The sequence below is a fragment of the Mytilus edulis genome, chromosome 8 (assembly GCF_963676685.1).
Source record: "Mytilus edulis chromosome 8, xbMytEdul2.2, whole genome shotgun sequence".
NCBI classification, from domain to species: domain Eukaryota; kingdom Metazoa; phylum Mollusca; class Bivalvia; order Mytilida; family Mytilidae; genus Mytilus; species Mytilus edulis.
Genome location: NC_092351.1, coordinates 21830370 through 21848919, shown reverse-complemented (window position 1 = coordinate 21848919; position 18550 = coordinate 21830370). Strand labels below are relative to the sequence as shown.

Here is an 18550-nt window from a genome sequence, read left to right as displayed (position 1 = left end):
CACACTTTTAATAATAAGCGCACAATCTTCCCCTTCACTTTCCTTTATTCCACGAAAAAGCAAATTATCGCGCATGGATTCACACTTAATAGATTCAAGATCATTGTTGAGCTTTTCATTTGCTTTGAAAATTTTCTGAAGGTTGACTTTTGAAGTTTTTAGAGTCACGCTTAATAAATGACATATCATTGCGCAAAGCTTCACACTCTGTTGCAAGTTTTTTAATATCAGATTCTATCTTTTTGTTTGTTTTTTATGCATTTTAATGTTTTCATCGAATGATTTTGATTTGAAGTTTTGGCTTGTTTCTACATCAAGTACACGTTTGAATAGTTTATTTATATCACCTTTGATTTCACGCAATTTAAAATCAATAATGTTAACTACACTTTTTATTTCATCAATACTGTTTATTTTAACTGACATAGCTTCGAATTTCGGTAACAGTTCGGTTGCCCATTGAGGTGGGCCCGCTTGCGTTTGTGTGGGACAGAGCATATACGGAGCCCCCATTTGGAATTGCTGCGTAGGCGACGTTACAAAAGGTTATGACATAAAAGGCATGGACATGTTGTGGAAATTTGTGTTATTGTTCATGTAAGGTTGACTATTCATATTATTGCTTAATGGAAATGTTTGTTGTAAATTTAAAATGGCGGACAAATCAAACGCCCCCGGAATTGGCTCGTCTTTGTTTTTACTTCTAATCCGTTTCTTTTTCTTTTTCTTTGGCTGTTCAGGCTCTTGATTTGATGCCATTGAAGTTTATTAAACCACTTTACCATAAGTTTACTGCTCAAAAACAGTTGCAAACATTTGCAAAATCACATTTTACTGTAGCCGATGTAAACATGCTGCCATATAATACATCAAGGGCAGTGCAACTCTTTCTAACCAAAGTTTTGAAAAAGTGTTTTTTTTTGCCGTTTGTTATTCTTACAAAAGTAGAAACAATGCATCGTTCAATCAGTGTTTACTGTCCCTGTTTGAACTGTCAAAATTGTAAACAAACTTAATATTACGTGGGCAATAGCTTTTGTAAAAGTTGATTTAGACACACAGAAATTCTGTGCATAATTATATAATTTTATTGATCTTTATTGTCAGTTCTTTGTCTCCATATAATGAAAGTAAAATAGCAGCACTGAAAGAAAGGAGGGCATAGCCTACATGTTCCTAGTACAACCTACATTTGAGGTACTTCAGGACAATACCTCTGTTTCTTTCGTCAGAATCAATGTTTGTTAGTGGGAAAAAATATGAATAGATAATTGATTCAATGTTAAAGTTAGAAAGAAATGCAGTGTGTGTTTAAACAAACGACAAACGATAAACTGTAGACGCATTTTTTAGCGAGTGTATAGTTTGTCAAAGTTTTATACAAAAACATTAACATTACTAATCTAACGTTAAAGAAATATATATATCCTTGTTACACAAGGAACGATAATCAAAATTGCCTTAGTACAGTTTAGTTATAAAAGTGGTCCAGGCGTACCATAGGTGATGGTTCGTTAATTATAATCTTTCGAAGTCCTGGCCCTTCATGTACTGATTTTACATCAAAAACAAGTCAGTAGTCAGTGACTGCTTATTTTATATCAATCAATCGGTCATTAAAGAAGCAACAGCTATCTATTCCAAAATAAATCTTTCATGATTTAAAATCAATTTGCATCCATTATCATGATTTTTGGAGAATCATACATTTATGTATATTATACAAATTCACATTTGTTTTAAAGATATTTTTTTTATACTTCATTATCAGATAAATACTAGCGATAACATTTAACCTTGCCGACTTTCAGTTTAACAAGCTGAAGTTGAGTGTAATATCTCATAATAGATTGACCCCGGAATTGATGTTCGACACAGTATATGTTTAATGTAAAAATCTAAGTTGTGAAATAACAAAATAGTTTTTACACCAATATGACAAAACGCAGTGAAGAGTGAAGTTCAACTTAAACAACGGGAGATAAAATGCTATCAAAGGTAAGTTTGAGTTATGTGAAAATAATGTTATTATCTTATTTTCATCTATAAAACTGGAACGTTTTAAAGTATAATTACATAACACATGTACCTGCTATTCATGTAATGATAGCAAATTAGAAATAATGAAGTTTAATTCTACAGTTTTAATAGAGAAAATTCGTTTCAATAATAACTTGAAACTGAGTTTCCGAAGACGCGCATAAAATGTATTTATTTTGATTTGTATAGATTATCGGGTTTTCTACACATTGATATCGTTACATGTATATATCAACCGCGAGCCACAATGTGAACCTTTTTGGCGAGTAAGCGCAGCGAACGAGCTAAAAAGTTACACATTATGTCGAGCGGCTGATATTTTACGATATCTATAAGAAGAAAACCCGATTATCTTTTTATCGTTCTATTACTGGTCTTTTCCATCTTCCTAAGACAGTTTTACGCTTGACGAAAGCAAGCTTGATAACATCTCCTCTCGCATTGTGACGTCGCTGACTACTTCTCCTCTCACATTGTGACGTGGCTGATAATGCCTGGTCTCGTTTTGAAGCCTTGATACGATAATTACGGAGCGAGAGAGCAGGGTGATATACATGTAGGCGTAGGGAAGGACAAAAAGACGATATTATGCACTAACAGTATTTTAAACATCCGTTAGCTATGTGCCAGTGTTTTGCTTAATAAATAACCGACTACTGGTCAAACAATTTTCAGACCGTTTTATATATACATATACTTATATATATATATATATATTTATACTGTAATAACTCTAGCCAAAGAAATGACCTTTAAAACACCTTCATGAATGAAAGACAAGTTGATAAACATGTATTACGCAATAAACAACGCAAAATCATGTTTATTTATAGCTTTTATCTACAGTAACTTTTACTTCCTTGTTTGCAATTGTAATTTCATTAAAGAGTAAAATTTATGATTCTACGCGGTCTGATATCCGTGTTAAGTGACTGTATATACCAATGAAACTAGAAGATTAAGATAACAAGTCTGTTTACATAACCCACTTGGCAAAGGCCAAAGAGTCGACAGAAATGAAAAGACATTAATAATTTTAGTTATTAAGATCCAAAGGGTCAAAAATTGACCTTTGTTTCATTTCAACAAAAATTGAATTCTTAGGATACGACTTTTTCTATGTTGACGGCGTCCTCATTTCTAAGATGATGCATACAAAGAACGACAATGATAATATTTAAGACATTAATAAGACTTGCGACATGTCCCTTCCTATTTTTTTTTTTTTCAATTTTGCCCCATTAACAATTTTACTGCAGCCAGCTGTAACTAGGAAAATACCATTATACTGACATCTGCAGGAGGAAGGATTTTCTCCAAGGGCAACTGTAGACTGGCAGTTATCAGTAAACATATAAATTAGTAAGAAAGAAACAAAAGAAAGGGAATTGTAGCAAGTCTAGATAGTAATGTTCAGATTGAGATTATGATGAAGATAATGATTTTAAAATAAGGAAAAATAAAAAAAAAAGCTAAAGAAAGAGTATAACACAGTAGAGAAGAGCATGTACAATATAGATGCAGATAACGAAATCTAGTACACACTAACATCGAACAAAAACAAACAAAAGAACATCTACATTGTAGTTTAATGATTATGAAAAACTAGAGGCTCTTAAGAGCATGTGTCGCTCAGCTTGGTCTATGTGCATATTAAACAAAGGACACATATAGATTCCTGACAAAATTGTATTTACTGATGGTGATGTGTTGGTAGATCTTACTTTACTGAACATTCCTGCTACTTATACAATTTTCTCTATCTGTAATGAACTTGGCCCTATGGTTACAGAGGAAAATATTTTGTAAAAACTTACCAAAATTTAATGAAATTTGTTATAAATTGACTATAAAAGGCAATAACTCCTTAAGAGGTCAATTGACCATTTTGGTCATTTGACCTACAAAATGTATATGTAGATCTTACTTTGCTAAACATTATTGTTGTTTACAGTTAATCTCTATCTATAATAATATTCAAGATAATAAACGAAAACGACAAAATTTCCTTAAAATTACCAATTCAGGGGTAGCAACCCAACAACCAGTTGTCCAATTCATCTGAAAATTTCAGGGCAGATAGATCTTGACTTGATCAATAATTTTATCCCAGTCAGATTTGGTCTAAATACTTTGGTTTCAGAGTTATGAGCCAAAATATACATTTTACCCCTATGTTCTATTTTTTGCCATGGCGGCCATCTAGGTTGGTTTGGCGGGTCAACGAACACATTTTTATACTAGATACCCCAATGATGATTATGGCCAAGTATGGTTAAATTTGGCCCAGCAGTTTCAGAGAAGAAGATTTTTGTAAAAGTTAACGACGACGGACGACAGACGACAAGTGATGAGAAAAGCTCACTTGGCCCTGTGGGCCAGGTGAGCTAAAAAGAAGGTGTGATATGATTGCAAATGAGTCAACTCTCAACATGAACAGACCAAATGACACAGACATTAACAATAGGTCACCGTATGGCCTTCAACAATAGCTAAAGCTCATACCGCTTAGGCAGCTATAAAAGAACCAGAAATGACAAATGAAAAAGAATTCCAACAAGAAAACTAACGGCCTTATTTATGTACAAAATAATGAACATAAAACAAATAATTTAGCCAGAAACAAACATAAGTTTATTTTATATTTCATAACAAATGATAACTTCTCTTCAACAGTATAGTTCAACTCGTGGGGTAACACATACATGTACATTTACATGACTAAATACGGCAAAAAAAACCCAAACAACTATAAAACTGACATTTCCAAGAACCTCTTCTCATGCACGAAATATTCTTTAATGTTGGATTTTATTGTCTGTATTTAATAAGTCTTGTTTTTTTTTCTCCAATATAGCCTTTTTAACGTTGTAAATGTTAAAGTTCGATTGTTTATGATTTCAGTAAATTACTATACGCATTGATCTTTATTTTTTTTTATAATATACTTCATGTTCTGCTGTAAAGATTATTTCTAATCACTGAAAAATTCAAAGTTTTGAGACCATGATGATATCTCGCACTTTGAACATAAATTAAAGGAGACACACTATATAAAAGTAGGTTTCCTCCATAATATGGGCTGCATATTCAGAAATTGACAGTGTTGGTTGATGGTAGTCGTCGATTGATCTCCAGACAATAAAAAAGGAATAAATTCACGTTTCTCAATGTGAGCTTTCATATATCTATATTGAAACAAAGTTAACCATCAGCAACACATGTTGCGTCTGGTGTATTAAATTATTATCCTGGTACCTTTGATAACTAGTTGCATGCATACATAGTTTTCATCGTCCATTTAGTTTGACACGAGTGTACAAGGCTTGCGTTAAACTATATTTATCAATCTTTTTCAACATTTTGTTTGACTTAATAGGGACAACTATTGAACAGTTACTTTCAGCCTGGAAAATCAAGCACCAGCATGTCATGACGTCATGTTTTCTGTTACTTTGTCGGGTTTACATGTTGCATGTAGAACTATTACCATTAAAATATAAAATAAATATATGTACACAAAATCCCATAAGCAAAGCAAAATATAAAAATATTGAAAACTTAGTATTTGTTGCGGACATGTTAAAACAAAGAGGTGTATTTTCTTAATAAATTATGACTTTCAGGTTTTACAGATATGCTGTTTTGTTTACATTTTGGTTTGGAATGTTGACTGTCGTTGTAATGAGACTCTTGCATGTGTAACACAAGGAGGCAAGCATGGGTATTGCATGGGAGGACAGTGCTTAACGGAGGTCCAGTCTAGGCCAAGATCCGACCTAGAGTTTCGGATAATAGCTAAATACCCGGAGATAAATATCAAGGTAAACATACGTCAATCATTTTGTCACAGTTTATTGATATGTTAACAGATGGAGCAAATTAATTCATACAAATAAACATTCTTGTATGGCTTAGTAACAGATCGTAGGTTGATTGTACAATGTGACTTTTAGAGTCATTTGACCTACAAATAAACCATCTTTTTAAGTTGTACTGTTACTCCACTATCCAAGGTTAAGGGGGGATCCCGTTACCATGTTTCCTCTATGTAAATTCTGTATGTATGTGTCCGTTCCGAATCTAGACTCTGTAATTAAGTGGTTGTCCTTTGTGTTGTGTTACATATTTGTTTGTTTGCATCCCCTAGGCTGTTAGTTTTGTTTGTATTGTTTTGCATTTGACATTTCTGGGCCTTGAATAGCTGAATATGCGGTATGAGTTTTGCTCATTGTGAAGGCCTTACGGTGAACTAAACTTGTTATTTTCTGTGTCATTTGGTCTCTTTTTGTCAAGTTTTGTGATTGGAAATCATACCACATCTTCATGTTTATATATACGACCCTACCTCTGTTAATTTGCGGTAAAGCTAAAAAGTTTATCTCTGTTTTTCAACAAATAATTTGGTAGAACAATTTATATTGATTGCAATACATATGAATGGTGTCCAATATTAGGAGAAAAGATCTACTTTTAATTTTTTACATATAACTGCATATATAATGCCTGTAAGGAGTTTTAAAATATAAATAATTTTCATTGATGATATTGCTTTTGGTGTATTATTATAGTGCCCGAAGAATCATCATAAATATATAGTATTATGCACAACATGTAAACATTAATTTTGTATTTCAGGAAACTAAAAACAAAATGTTATACATTAGAGGAAATGGGCTTGGCTTAAATTGGACGACAGGAATGAAAATGACAAAAACATCGACTGATACATGGGAAATAAAGTTCAATTTTACGTCATCGGATGATGGCTTTCGATGTCAAGAGTGTTCAAATGACATAACAATAACTACCAAACTTGAATATCGAATTTTGATTGCAGACAAAACTAATATGATTGGTGGCAATTTCGCTGTAGATTTACCCGTATCAATGCCTTCTTCTTATTTCCACGAAAAACCTATGTTTAAGGTGTATCCGTGGTTCTACTCAAAAGTAGGACAGACCTCAAATTTTTCAATTAATTCTTCAGAAATCGGAAAGGAACGCCAGATTTATTTGTATTTTCCACCAAGTTTTAACGAAAACACTTATAAGAAATACCCGAATTTGCTTGTCTTTGATTTATATCCAGGTGGCTACTCTGAGTTACTGGCCCCTATTGTCGATAAACTATTAGCTGATACTGGAACCACAAAAGAGTTTATCATCATTGGATACGGTGATTATCAACCAGATCGTGAACGGTTCTTTTTACTGACACCTGTTCCAGGAACTTTTCTGGTATGCGCTAACGGGACTTTTTATGATTTGTGCGACAACTGCTTGCCAGCTAATTATACAGTTGATGAATACCAAAGGTAAATACTCATCATGTCTTGTTCAATGAAAAATGTTAATCAGTAGTTTGACCCAATATATGCACGAAATCTCGTGAGATTCAATGATATTTCTGTAATCTTAACTTCAACACAACACATATATTGTGTTGAAGGCTGCACTTTGACTCTGCTGGTGGACTTTCAGTCAGAGGGTATCATCAGCTCAGTGGTAAGAATTTAGGTACTGACATGATTTAACAAACTTTACTAAATTTGTCCGTTTATAAATTTTCAAATTATTAAGAAACTAAGGTTTCACCTCCCTCAGGCAAAGTTGGCTTTAGATGAATATGGCTTTTATTTTAGGTATGTTTGACATATAGCTCTTCAACGGTTTCGGTACTTATACATCTTCGGATTTCAAATGTTTGACTTAGAGCTTTCCTGATGAAGGTTAATCAAGAAAAGCGCTTCGGACGCAAGAAATTATTAAACGTGTTGTTTTTTCAATTTTTGACCTAATATAATTGTTAATTTTTTGTACAGTGTGACTTGGAATGAGAGTTGTCTTATCGATTTTCATACCACATATTCTTATATACATTTATAAAGTGAAACATTCATTCAGAAAATCACAACGACAAAGCGAACGCCTATTAACAATTAGAAAAAAAAATTACGTTGTTTAGAAATCACAGTTCGAACTTTAAAAATATGTTAAGTAATGTTAGCATATTTGATTAATCAAATATTGCAATCTGTCTACCTTATCTAATTAATGGTTTCACTAAACAAATTTAATAACAATGATTTATGGACTTTGACAATATCAAATTTGTTGTCTGTGGCTACACAGTTATTTAAAGTTGACAGAACTTTAAATTATTTCAAACAAACATAAAACAATTGTCATATAGTACCATGTGCGTCAGTGCAACATTATAAAGAAAAGAACATGTTGGTTCGATTTATTTTGAAAGCATTATTTGGTACACTCAATTTTTAATCTATAATGTTTATTTCAATGTACAGGCTGATGAAAGACAAATGTGGTAAACGTGATAACATCGAAGGATTTGGTGATCGTTTACTTAACTTCTTCATAGACAAAATTCGCCCTAAAGCACAAGAACTTGCAAATAACCGTATCCTGATAGACCAACCTAATACAGGGGTAATGGGGTATTCTCTTGGTGGCTTAATGTCATGTTATGCTGCATGGACACGATCAACAATTTTCGGATTAGCTGCTTGCCAAAGCCCGTCATTATGGTGGCCTATTAATAATACAACTTTAAATACTTGCGACTTTGATTTCATAAATAACACTCTCACAGACCAATCTTTTCAACAAAGTAGATTTCCACAGAAGATAGTTTTAGATGCAGGTAAATGAAGCTAATAGAATCATTGCTTTGCTATAAAATTAAAAGTTAAGGACACGTTTGATGCATACATAAACATTAGTACATTTTGATCTGCTCTCACCACGGAGCTTAAAAATACGTATGAACAATCAAATATACGATAAGATACATCACAAGAATAATGAAACCTGTCATATTAGTTGAAAGTAAAATAAATTAATGCTGATACATCTACAATATTAAACAAATATGTAATATAACTGCCAATAAGACAACTATGCACAATAGTTCAAATGCATAGTATTACATGTTAGCAACATACTATAGGTCACCGAAAACCTTTGACTTCATAATGAAAACTATAAAAGATTCCGACACGACAAAAGATTTCAAATGAAAAAATACTGACGGCCTGATTTATATACAAAACATTGAACGAATAACAAACATGATATACACCAACTAACGACATCCACTGAATTATATGCACCTGACTTGGCACAGGCAAATTCAGAATGTGCCGGGTTTCAACTTGTTTGGGGACTGCTAACCGTCTTTTTGCAATTGTTTTGATAAAAATATCTCATAAAGACCATCTGGAAACAATGGACGAATGCCAATCACTTACACAATATAATGTAAATGAAGGTCAAGGATAGACTTCACAGCGCTTTCATGAAATTCAAGAGGATTTGTCTACCACCAGGTTGTATACTATTGCAGTCATATCGCTGTAACCCATTCGCTTAACAGCGTGGTGATCGTTTGGTCGATGCCAGTGCTGGTGGAGATTTATTTCCCCGAGGGTATCACAAGCCCAGTAGTCAGCACTTTTTGTGCTGACATGAATTGTCATTGATATGGTTATATTTATAAATTTACGGTTTACAAATTTTTGAATTTTTTGAAATACTAAGGCTTTTCTACCTCAGTCATAGATTACCTTAGCTGTATTTGGCAAAATTTTTAGGAATTTTTGTCCTCAATGCTCTTCAACTTCGTACTTTATTTGGCCTTTTAAACTTTTTTGGATTCGAGAGTAACTGATGAGTCTTTTGTAGACGAAACGCGCGTCTGGCGTATATACTAAATTTAGTCCTGGTATCTATAATGAGTTTATTGTCTTAATTTGCATGCACTGTTTATTGTTCAGTTACAATTTAACTTATACATACATTTACATTTCGACAAAATTAGCTTTCATGTCTAATGTTTACAAACAATATAATTTACGATAAACAATTCAAACATACATTACAAATGTGAACCAGTTAGTTGCAACTTGTTTATAATTTTAAGTAGACTAAGTATGTAATTATTTTAGGAAACGTTTTAATTTGGTTTAAATAACACAGTCGCGACATAATAGCTTATAAAGGTCACGTTTTTCTCTCTGACTGTTTATGACGTCTTTACACTAAATCAATTGGATGTTGGATGTGTACGGATTGATAATTTAGTCTTAGATGCATGATTTTTTTATAAGTTAATTGTTAGTGGCTTTGAACTATCTGTCAGTTAACTGCGAGTTCTCTCAGATTTGTACGTTTTGTTGTTGGTATGTACAAGTACCTAGCCACGTCCACTTGTATTTTTGTCCATCTGATGAGTTAAGCCTTTTTCAACTGACTTTTATAGTTCGTTCTTATGTTGTACTGTTATACCACTGTTCCAGGTTAGAGGGAGGGTTGGGATTCCGCGAACATGTTTAACCCCGCCACATTATGTATGTTTGTGTCTGTTCAAAGTCAGGATCCTGTAATTCAGTGGTTGTCGTTTGTTTACGTTCATTTTTGTACATACATAAGGCCGTTAGTTTTCTCGTTTGAATTGTTTTTCATTGCCATTTCGAGGTCTTTTATAGCTGACCTTGCGGTATGGGTTTTGCTCATTGATGAAGGCCGCACGGTGGCCTATATATAGATATAGGAAGATGTGGTGTGAGTGCCAATGAGACGACTTTCCATCCAAATAACAATTTATAAAAGTAAACCATTATAGGTAAATGTACGGCCTTCAATTTCTGTGTCATTTTGGTCTCTTATGGAGAGTTGTCTCATGCAACCATACCACATCTTCTTTTTTATATATACACTTTTAAACAACTAGTCATATATTTCAAATGGAAAAAAAGCCAACATTATTAGATATAGCCAATATAATTATCAACAATTCAGTACATACATATAAAAAGGAAATACATGTTTTTTTTTAAACGATTCAGCTTAAAAATTACTAGGTTATCTATATATTTTTAGGAAGTGAAGAAAGTGCCAGCCCTTACAAACTAACACAGTCAACTGTTGAAGCTGCAGAGATGATATCAAATACCCCTGGTTTTACCTTAAATCATAATGTTTGGGTTAACATATACCCAGGATCATCTCATACTGGTTTGGAATGGTTCAGTCGAATCTGGTCTGCATTTGAGACGTTGTTACCGTCAGAGGGAGCTCCAGAAATGCCTCAAAGTCATACAGAAGCAAGTGGGTGTGTTGCTAATAAAGCTGCGACGTTTGTGACTAGTAATTTTACTTTATTGATTTTTGTTCAGTTTGCTAGGTTTTTTTTTAATTTTTAAGAGAATTTAGTTAGGTTGTGACGTAAATGTAATTCCATGAATCCTTGACTGATACAAATCTATTTGGTTAGGCAATGAATTGATCATAGAAATCATTTACACAAATGAATCAATGTCCTACTAATTTGAAATTAATAGATATATTTTGTAAATAAAAACAAATCAGAATACATTTATCTTCTAGGTATATTTTCAAATTACAATTTTACAAAATCGGAAATATATGCATTATAACTCTTATATTATAGTACACATGTACACTGTAATATTATCCACCAGAACTAGAAATTAAAGAAACAACAGACACGGCTTCATCCGCCTCATTTTTAGACTTATACCTCGAATTTGACATACACAGTCATCTCAGTACCAGAATCTATGACAAACGAGACGATTTTAATTTTGAAATTATCAATTACCCACACCTTAGTAGCAATAAACCAACTTCACCTGCATATGGAATATACATTTCCCAACTTATTCGGTATTAAAGAGCTTGCAGCTCCTACTCAGACTTTGTGAAACGTCACCCGTGTCTGAGCAGAAAGTTGATGAACCAGGGGTATGTCGAAGAACGTCTCGTCCTTTTTCTAAAAAAAAAGTTCATCGGGAGGTACCAAGAACTTGTTGATAAATATTCCGTATCAACTTCACAAATAATACACGATGGTCTTGAAGTATAGATTTTGCGTACTGACGTTATTTATCATCTTAATAACGTGTTATAGTATTCTTTTATTTGTCTTTATTAATATTACTTTTACTGTTAAGTCTGTTTTTTGAGATATCCATTTGACGTGATTCTGTGCTTATGTATCCCGTCATACTTTGAACGACAAAATTATTTTATTTATTAATATTACTTTTACTTATGTATCTTGTCATACTTTTTAAAACAAAATTATTTTATTTTTAATACTACTTTTACTGTTAAGTTTATTGTGATATATATTTGACGTGACTCTGTACTTATGTATCCCGTCATACTTTGAACCACATAATTATTTTATTTATTATTTTTACTTCAACTGTTAAGTCTGTTTTTAGTTATATCTATTTTACGTGACTCTGTATTTATGTATCCCGTCATACTTTGAACGACAAAATTATTTTATGTCTACCTGTGCGAATTTTGAACGCGCAATTTCACACCAGTACTTAAAACCTTCCATCCTTTATGGGTGGATAAATAGAATCGTATAATATAAGCAAAATGAGGATGTTAAATTTGATGTATGCCTTTTTGTGCTTCTTCGTTACATTTGTTGTTTTTATAGTAATTAAGATGATACTTACTTTACTTTAGTCTGTACTGTTCCGCCTATATCAGACGACCCACTTTTCAGTGTGAATATCATACGTATATATATTATCAGTTAATCCAATGCACTAGTATTGATTGTTTATACACATTAACCACCACCTCTATTTACACACGAGAATGAATACATCCCATGAATATATACATGACCGAAACTGGAGCGCAAGTCATTGGACTCTAAAAAGTTCGTTGCTCCATTTCAAATTATCAATTGTCACATTTGCACACTTATTCATTAAGCTGTTTGATATTGATTTATTAGTACTACCTCAATAAATTCGATCGTACCTGATGTAACTTAAAACATAGTCCTCTAGTAATACATTCCACTTTAAAAACATCGCCTCTGGTCAGAAAATGAAATACACTGCAGTCGATAATTAACTGTAAAGTGTTGATTTCGGAACTAAATAGTTCATCATAAAGTTTAGTAGTTACAACATCTTTAATAAAAGTTTTTAGACTCTGTATAAAACTGTTTCTCACATTATCTAAACTACTGCATCTCAAGATAAAATGTAACCGGTTCTCATCCTCAGTTCCACATAGCGGACAGATTGCACTAATTTGTCGTTTACTAAATTTAGACTTATCACATTGTAGAGTATAAGTGTTACATGCTAACTTAGATTTGATACAGGCACGTAAGGTAGAGTAAGGTTCAGATCCACAAGTATTCCAAATAGAATGAATGCTTCCAAATTCAGCATCAGTATAGTTTAAAAGGTTTAAAGATGATTTTTCTGACGCTTCAGATTTTAGTTTAGTTATCCAGTAGTAGTTTACTAAGGAGTTAACCAGTTTTTTCCATTTTGACTTTGAATGAGGGTTGACAAGTAGATCATGAGGTGACGGCAGATCATATAATTCTGTAATTGTAACTACTTTACGAAACCAGCTGTTTGATGACTCGGTTTTCATTGCAAGTTGACGGAATGCTAAGTCACGTTCGACAGAGTTATCATTATCAATAATGTTTCTAAAAATACCAAGGATTCTTTTGTGGATTTCTGCTTCAATAGGAATTTGTCCAATTAATAGTAGAACTGCAGCATTTGCTGTACGGTCCGGTAAATGTTGAATACGTTTTAAAAGTTTCACAAAATATATTGTAATATTACTAATGTCTGTTTTTGAAAGCAGTATGACCTCAAGTCCATATAAAAGCCTGGGAATCACGTAGCAGCGGATAAGATGAAGTGAAACCTTAGGGTTGACTCCATTTAGTCCATAAAGTCCAGCACCCATCAGTGAGTAGACAGTCTGTCTGGCTAGTTGAATGCGACCAGGGACAACTTCTTTAGTGCCTAAACGGGAAAGTTTATCACGTTTAATACCGAGATGAACTGCGTTTTCCGGAGTATCCAAAATTTCACCGTTAATAGACCAGTCGAAAGAGTCAGCACATCTATAGTTTAATACACATGATTTTTGACTACTAATAAGATAACGAAATTTATTAGCATGAAAAGTTTGTAAATCTAACATAGACTGTATTTCGTATGGACAGTTTGAAACTAAGGTGACATCATCTGCGACTGTCGGAACTCCTACGTAGATTGAGCCAATATGTGAACCTAAACGATAGGTTTCGAGTGTAGTGAGAAGAGAGTTTATGAAAATCTTATAAGCGGTTGGGGACCAGACACCACCCTGTCGGACACCTTGAGATTCCAGGAATGTTCTTGACGTTTGTCCTTGCCATTTAATATTAGAGTTCAGCCCATTATACCAGTCCTTAAAGAGAAGCCAATTGTCACCACAAAGTCCAGCTTTATTCATTTCACGAAGAAGACCATCATGCCAAACTACATCGAAAGCACTTTTAGCATCAGTAAGTGCAATAATTAGTGGATTCCCATTCTCTTTAGCCTCAGTATGTAATTCAGTAAGAATAAGCGCAGCAACAAGCGGTATTTCACCTTGAGTAAAGCCTTTCTGTAACGGACTTTGTATATTGGAAATATTGTCCTTATTCCTGACAAGATGTAATTTTTCTGTTAATTTCCCAACGGGATTAGTAATAGTAATTTTCCTGTAGGAACCAGGATCCTCTTTCGGTTTCCCCTTTTTCTTGAAAACAGGACAAGCAAGTCCATTTTTAAATACAGTTGGAATAATATGATTTGAAAATGAGAATGTTATAATAGATGTTAAAACATAAGAGAGAGTTTTTCCACCAAATTTTAAATGTTCACAGGTTACTCTAGAGGCATCAGGTGCCTTTCCATTCTTAAGTGAATTAATAATTTGTACCACCTCCTTTTCTGTGACTGGGGCCAGAGTATCTCTATTATTAGTATAAGTATCGGTCAAGGCTGATATGTCCTGTTCCACAATAAGTTTATATGTATCATCAAAGTCCGGGTTATCGACCGGGGTATAGCTAGCTTTTCGTAATATGAAGCCCAGGTATCTAAAATTTCTCCCTCAGTATTTATTATTTTATTGTCATATTTTAAAATAGATGTCACAGAAGAGCGCAAGTTACGCTGGTTGTTAATTAAAGTATAGAAATTTTTATCATTTCTGTCAGATAGCGACATAATATCAGTAAATTTAGACTGTCTCTTAGCAGATTCTATTTTCCTTTGTTCTGATCTAAGTTTCTTTTTAAGTATTCTCATTTGTTGATAATGAATGCTTAGTTTATCTGATGTTCCCTCTTGTCTCCACATCCAATAATGATATTTACTACGGTTTAAAATTTCAGTCATATTCGGAGTCCAGCATCTATTATTTTTCCCACGTTTTCTACTTTTAGGAGGTTGAAGCGAATCAGCAGTTTGAGTAATTATCTCACAAGCAGAGAACACAAATTCATCAAAGTTTTCAATTGATAGATTATCTATTTCAGTTACTTTTGACTGTAAGTTTAATTCCAATAATCGCTGATATTCACATTTATCAATCTTATTCCAATTAATACGCTGCAAATGATTGTTTTTTGGAGTAGCATTTGGTTTATCTGACGTTTTTGTTATAACTGATACCATTATCGGATCATGAGTAGAGGTGTTAGCTGATTCACGGCTATACGTACAGTATGTATTAATAATATCAAAATTCTGAATAAAATAGTCAATTTGTGACTCATCACGATTGTTAAAATGATAAAATGTACTACGCTCAACACAGTTGTCAGGAATACGTAGATTATTATTACGTAGAAAGTTTTTAAAATCATTATCTCTAGGATGATTCCTGAAAATTGAGGCATTCATATCACCACCAATTAAAATATTAGCAGAGTAAAATTGAGAAAGGAAATGGTGAATATGCCAAAGCGACAACCACCCGACCATAGAGCAAACAACAGCCGAAGGCAACCAATGGGTCTTCAATGTAGCGAGAATTCCCGCACCCGTAGGTGTCCTTCAGCTGGCCCCTAAAATATGCATAATAGTACAGTGATAATGGACGTCATACTTAACTCCGAATTATACACAAGAAACTAAAATTTAAAATCATACAAGACTAACAAAGGCCAGAGGCTCCTGACTTGGGACAGGCGCAAAATTGCGGCGGGGTTAAACATGTTTATGAGATCTCAACCCTCCCCCTATACCTCTAGCCAATGTAGAAAAGTAAAACAATAACAATACGCACATTAAAATTCAGTTCAAGAGAAGTCCGAGTCTGATGTCAAAAGATGTAACAAAAGAAAATAAATAAAATGACAATAATACATAAATAACAACAGACTACTAGCAGTTAACTGACATGCCAGCTCCAGACCTCAATTAAACTGATTGAAAGATTATGTCTTCATCATATGAATATCAGGTACAATCCCTCCCGTTAGGGGTTTAGTATCATACTATCATAAAATATATGAGAAGAACATAACCCGTGTCATGCCAACAACTGTTTTTTTAGAAATAAATGTGTTTAGTTCCGATGCAAAGACCCTATCAGTGAATCAATGTTAAAGCCAAAATATGCAATCTTTAATGACCTGACAACAGTATCGTAACTATATCCCCTTTTAATAAGTCTATTTAAAGGTTTTGTTAGTTTCTGAGGAGAATACTGACATTTTTGTGCTTTATAAAGAATATTTCCATAAAATTTTGGATGTGAAATACCTGAACGTATAAGATGTCTGCATGTTGAGTTATATTTACGAATTATTTCCTTATACCGGTGATAAAATTTAGTAAATGTTTTGACCAGTTTGTGATATCGAAAACCCTGGTGTAATAATTTTTCAGTAATACATAAATTTCTCTCGCTAAAATCCAATACATTGTTACATACACGAGCGAATCGTACAAGTTGAGATATATAAACACCATAAGATGGTGACATATTTTGTGACAATTTCGATAAGTTCGTCTAATACAGAAAGATAGTCATCACGACTATAATTAATACTACGAGAAGGTAAATATACAGAAATAATCACCAGAGGTACTTCAAAGTTCAAACGTATTGCGGCAATTCTATTACTTCCATCAGGTAGTTTCTCCAAATATGGACTATATTTATTGTTTACGCAAATTGCGACCCCAGCATGCGCACGTTTTCTATCAACTACATCATCAATAATTCCATCGTCAAAACACTTAATATGACAGTTAAAATCTATAAAATTAGAATACAAATTATCCTTCTCATGACTATAGAGCCAGTGCTCTTGAAGTAAGATGATATCTGATCTTTTAATAAGTTTATAAAGATACACTAAATTAGAGGTCAGTCCTTCAATGTTAAAAGATAAAATATTTAACATATGTGTAGTTAAATTCTTGGCTGATTCGATAGGTGAGATTGTTGACTCTGATTCTGAAATCTCGGGATCACTTGGTATTGTCGAAGGACATTTGATTGACGAACATGATTCTGATTTCTCTGTCTTGTCGGAGGAGGGTGGTACATTGGTTTCTTTGGTGGAGAGTAGTTCATATGTGGCAGGTGTCTTTTCGGCGCACGAGTATGGCCTAAAAAAGGCGACTGTTCATTATATGATATACTATGACTGGGCGATTGTTCATCTCCTGCCTCGTCATCGCGCATTTCAAGTTCAGAGTCAAATAAAATATTTGTACAAGAGTTATTTGAAGGATTCTCATACTTAAACTGGTCAGCAGTTTGATTGTTAAACACTTTTTGTTTCTTTTTTCTTGTTCTTGGTTGTTTACGTCCATTATCTATTTTAAAGTCAATGAATTTATCAGCTAAATTTGAAATTTTATTATCTTGTTTAAGTAGTTCAAATTCTAATGAACGCACACGTTGTTCCATGGCATATGATCTAGAATTATCTTCTCGATTAGATGCAGATGGTTCATGTACCGTATTGTTGGGTTTTTGTTGTTGAATCAATAATGAATGTTCAAGATCCTTTTTATCTTGCTCTAATTTAATAGTGAGGGCTCTGTTAGTAGCCAATTCCTTTTTCATTAGTTTTATTTCAGAATCTTGTTTACAAATGAGTGATTCTTTGGTTTTCAGTTGCTTATCTTTTAGTCCAAGTTGAGATTTTAAATGTTTTATTTCCTCTTCTAAAATGTTAGTGTTATTACACGTTGTTGTTGGAGTGGCACTGATGGACACAGGAATAGGATATGAGTTACAGTTATTTAAACGTGGCGGAGTGGAGCCCATAGCAGTGGGATGACTCAAGTTTGTAGAAATATCATTACTTTCTAAACGTGACCGAATACTTGTGGTTGGTCGAATATCAATGTTTTCCGGTGCATGTTTTAGTTGAGGAGCAAGTAGATCTAATTGCAATGTTTTTAAAGTTTTGCAGCTGTTACAATTGTATTGAAGAGTTAAATCGTTTTCTATCTCGTCAACCTCCTTATCGGTTAGATTTTCACATTTATAATGTAGCCATTTATTGCAGATCTCACATTCAACTGCCTTATCGTCAGAACTACAAAGATTTTCACATGTAGGACAGTAGTCATTTAGTTGATCAGAAGTATTTATTATTGTCTTTAAAGATGCAGAA

At 33.3% G+C, this 18550-nt stretch overlaps 1 protein-coding gene across 1 annotated transcript; it reads left to right on the top strand.

The window, feature by feature from the left end:
* The first annotated feature begins 1842 nt into the window (after nucleotides 1–1842).
* Nucleotides 1843–11545, top strand: LOC139485070 (uncharacterized). The gene is made up of 5 exons (XM_071269186.1): nucleotides 1843–1998; nucleotides 5667–5864; nucleotides 6679–7358; nucleotides 8352–8707; nucleotides 10945–11545. The coding sequence occupies exons 1-5, from the start codon at nucleotides 1987–1989 to the stop codon at nucleotides 11265–11267; spliced, it is 1569 nt and encodes a 522-aa protein (XP_071125287.1). The 5' UTR covers nucleotides 1843–1986; the 3' UTR covers nucleotides 11268–11545.
* Nucleotides 11546–18550: the final 7005 nt, after the last annotated feature.

What these genes read in the sequence shown, in the direction of transcription:
- LOC139485070 (XM_071269186.1), top strand. An exon ending in ACCCGGAGATAAATATCAAG is followed by an intron (nt 5,865 to 6,678) that starts GTAAACATACGT and finishes TTTGTATTTCAG; the next exon opens with GAAACTAAAAACAAAATGTT. An exon ending in ACAGTTGATGAATACCAAAG is followed by an intron (nt 7,359 to 8,351) that starts GTAAATACTCAT and finishes TTCAATGTACAG; the next exon opens with GCTGATGAAAGACAAATGTG.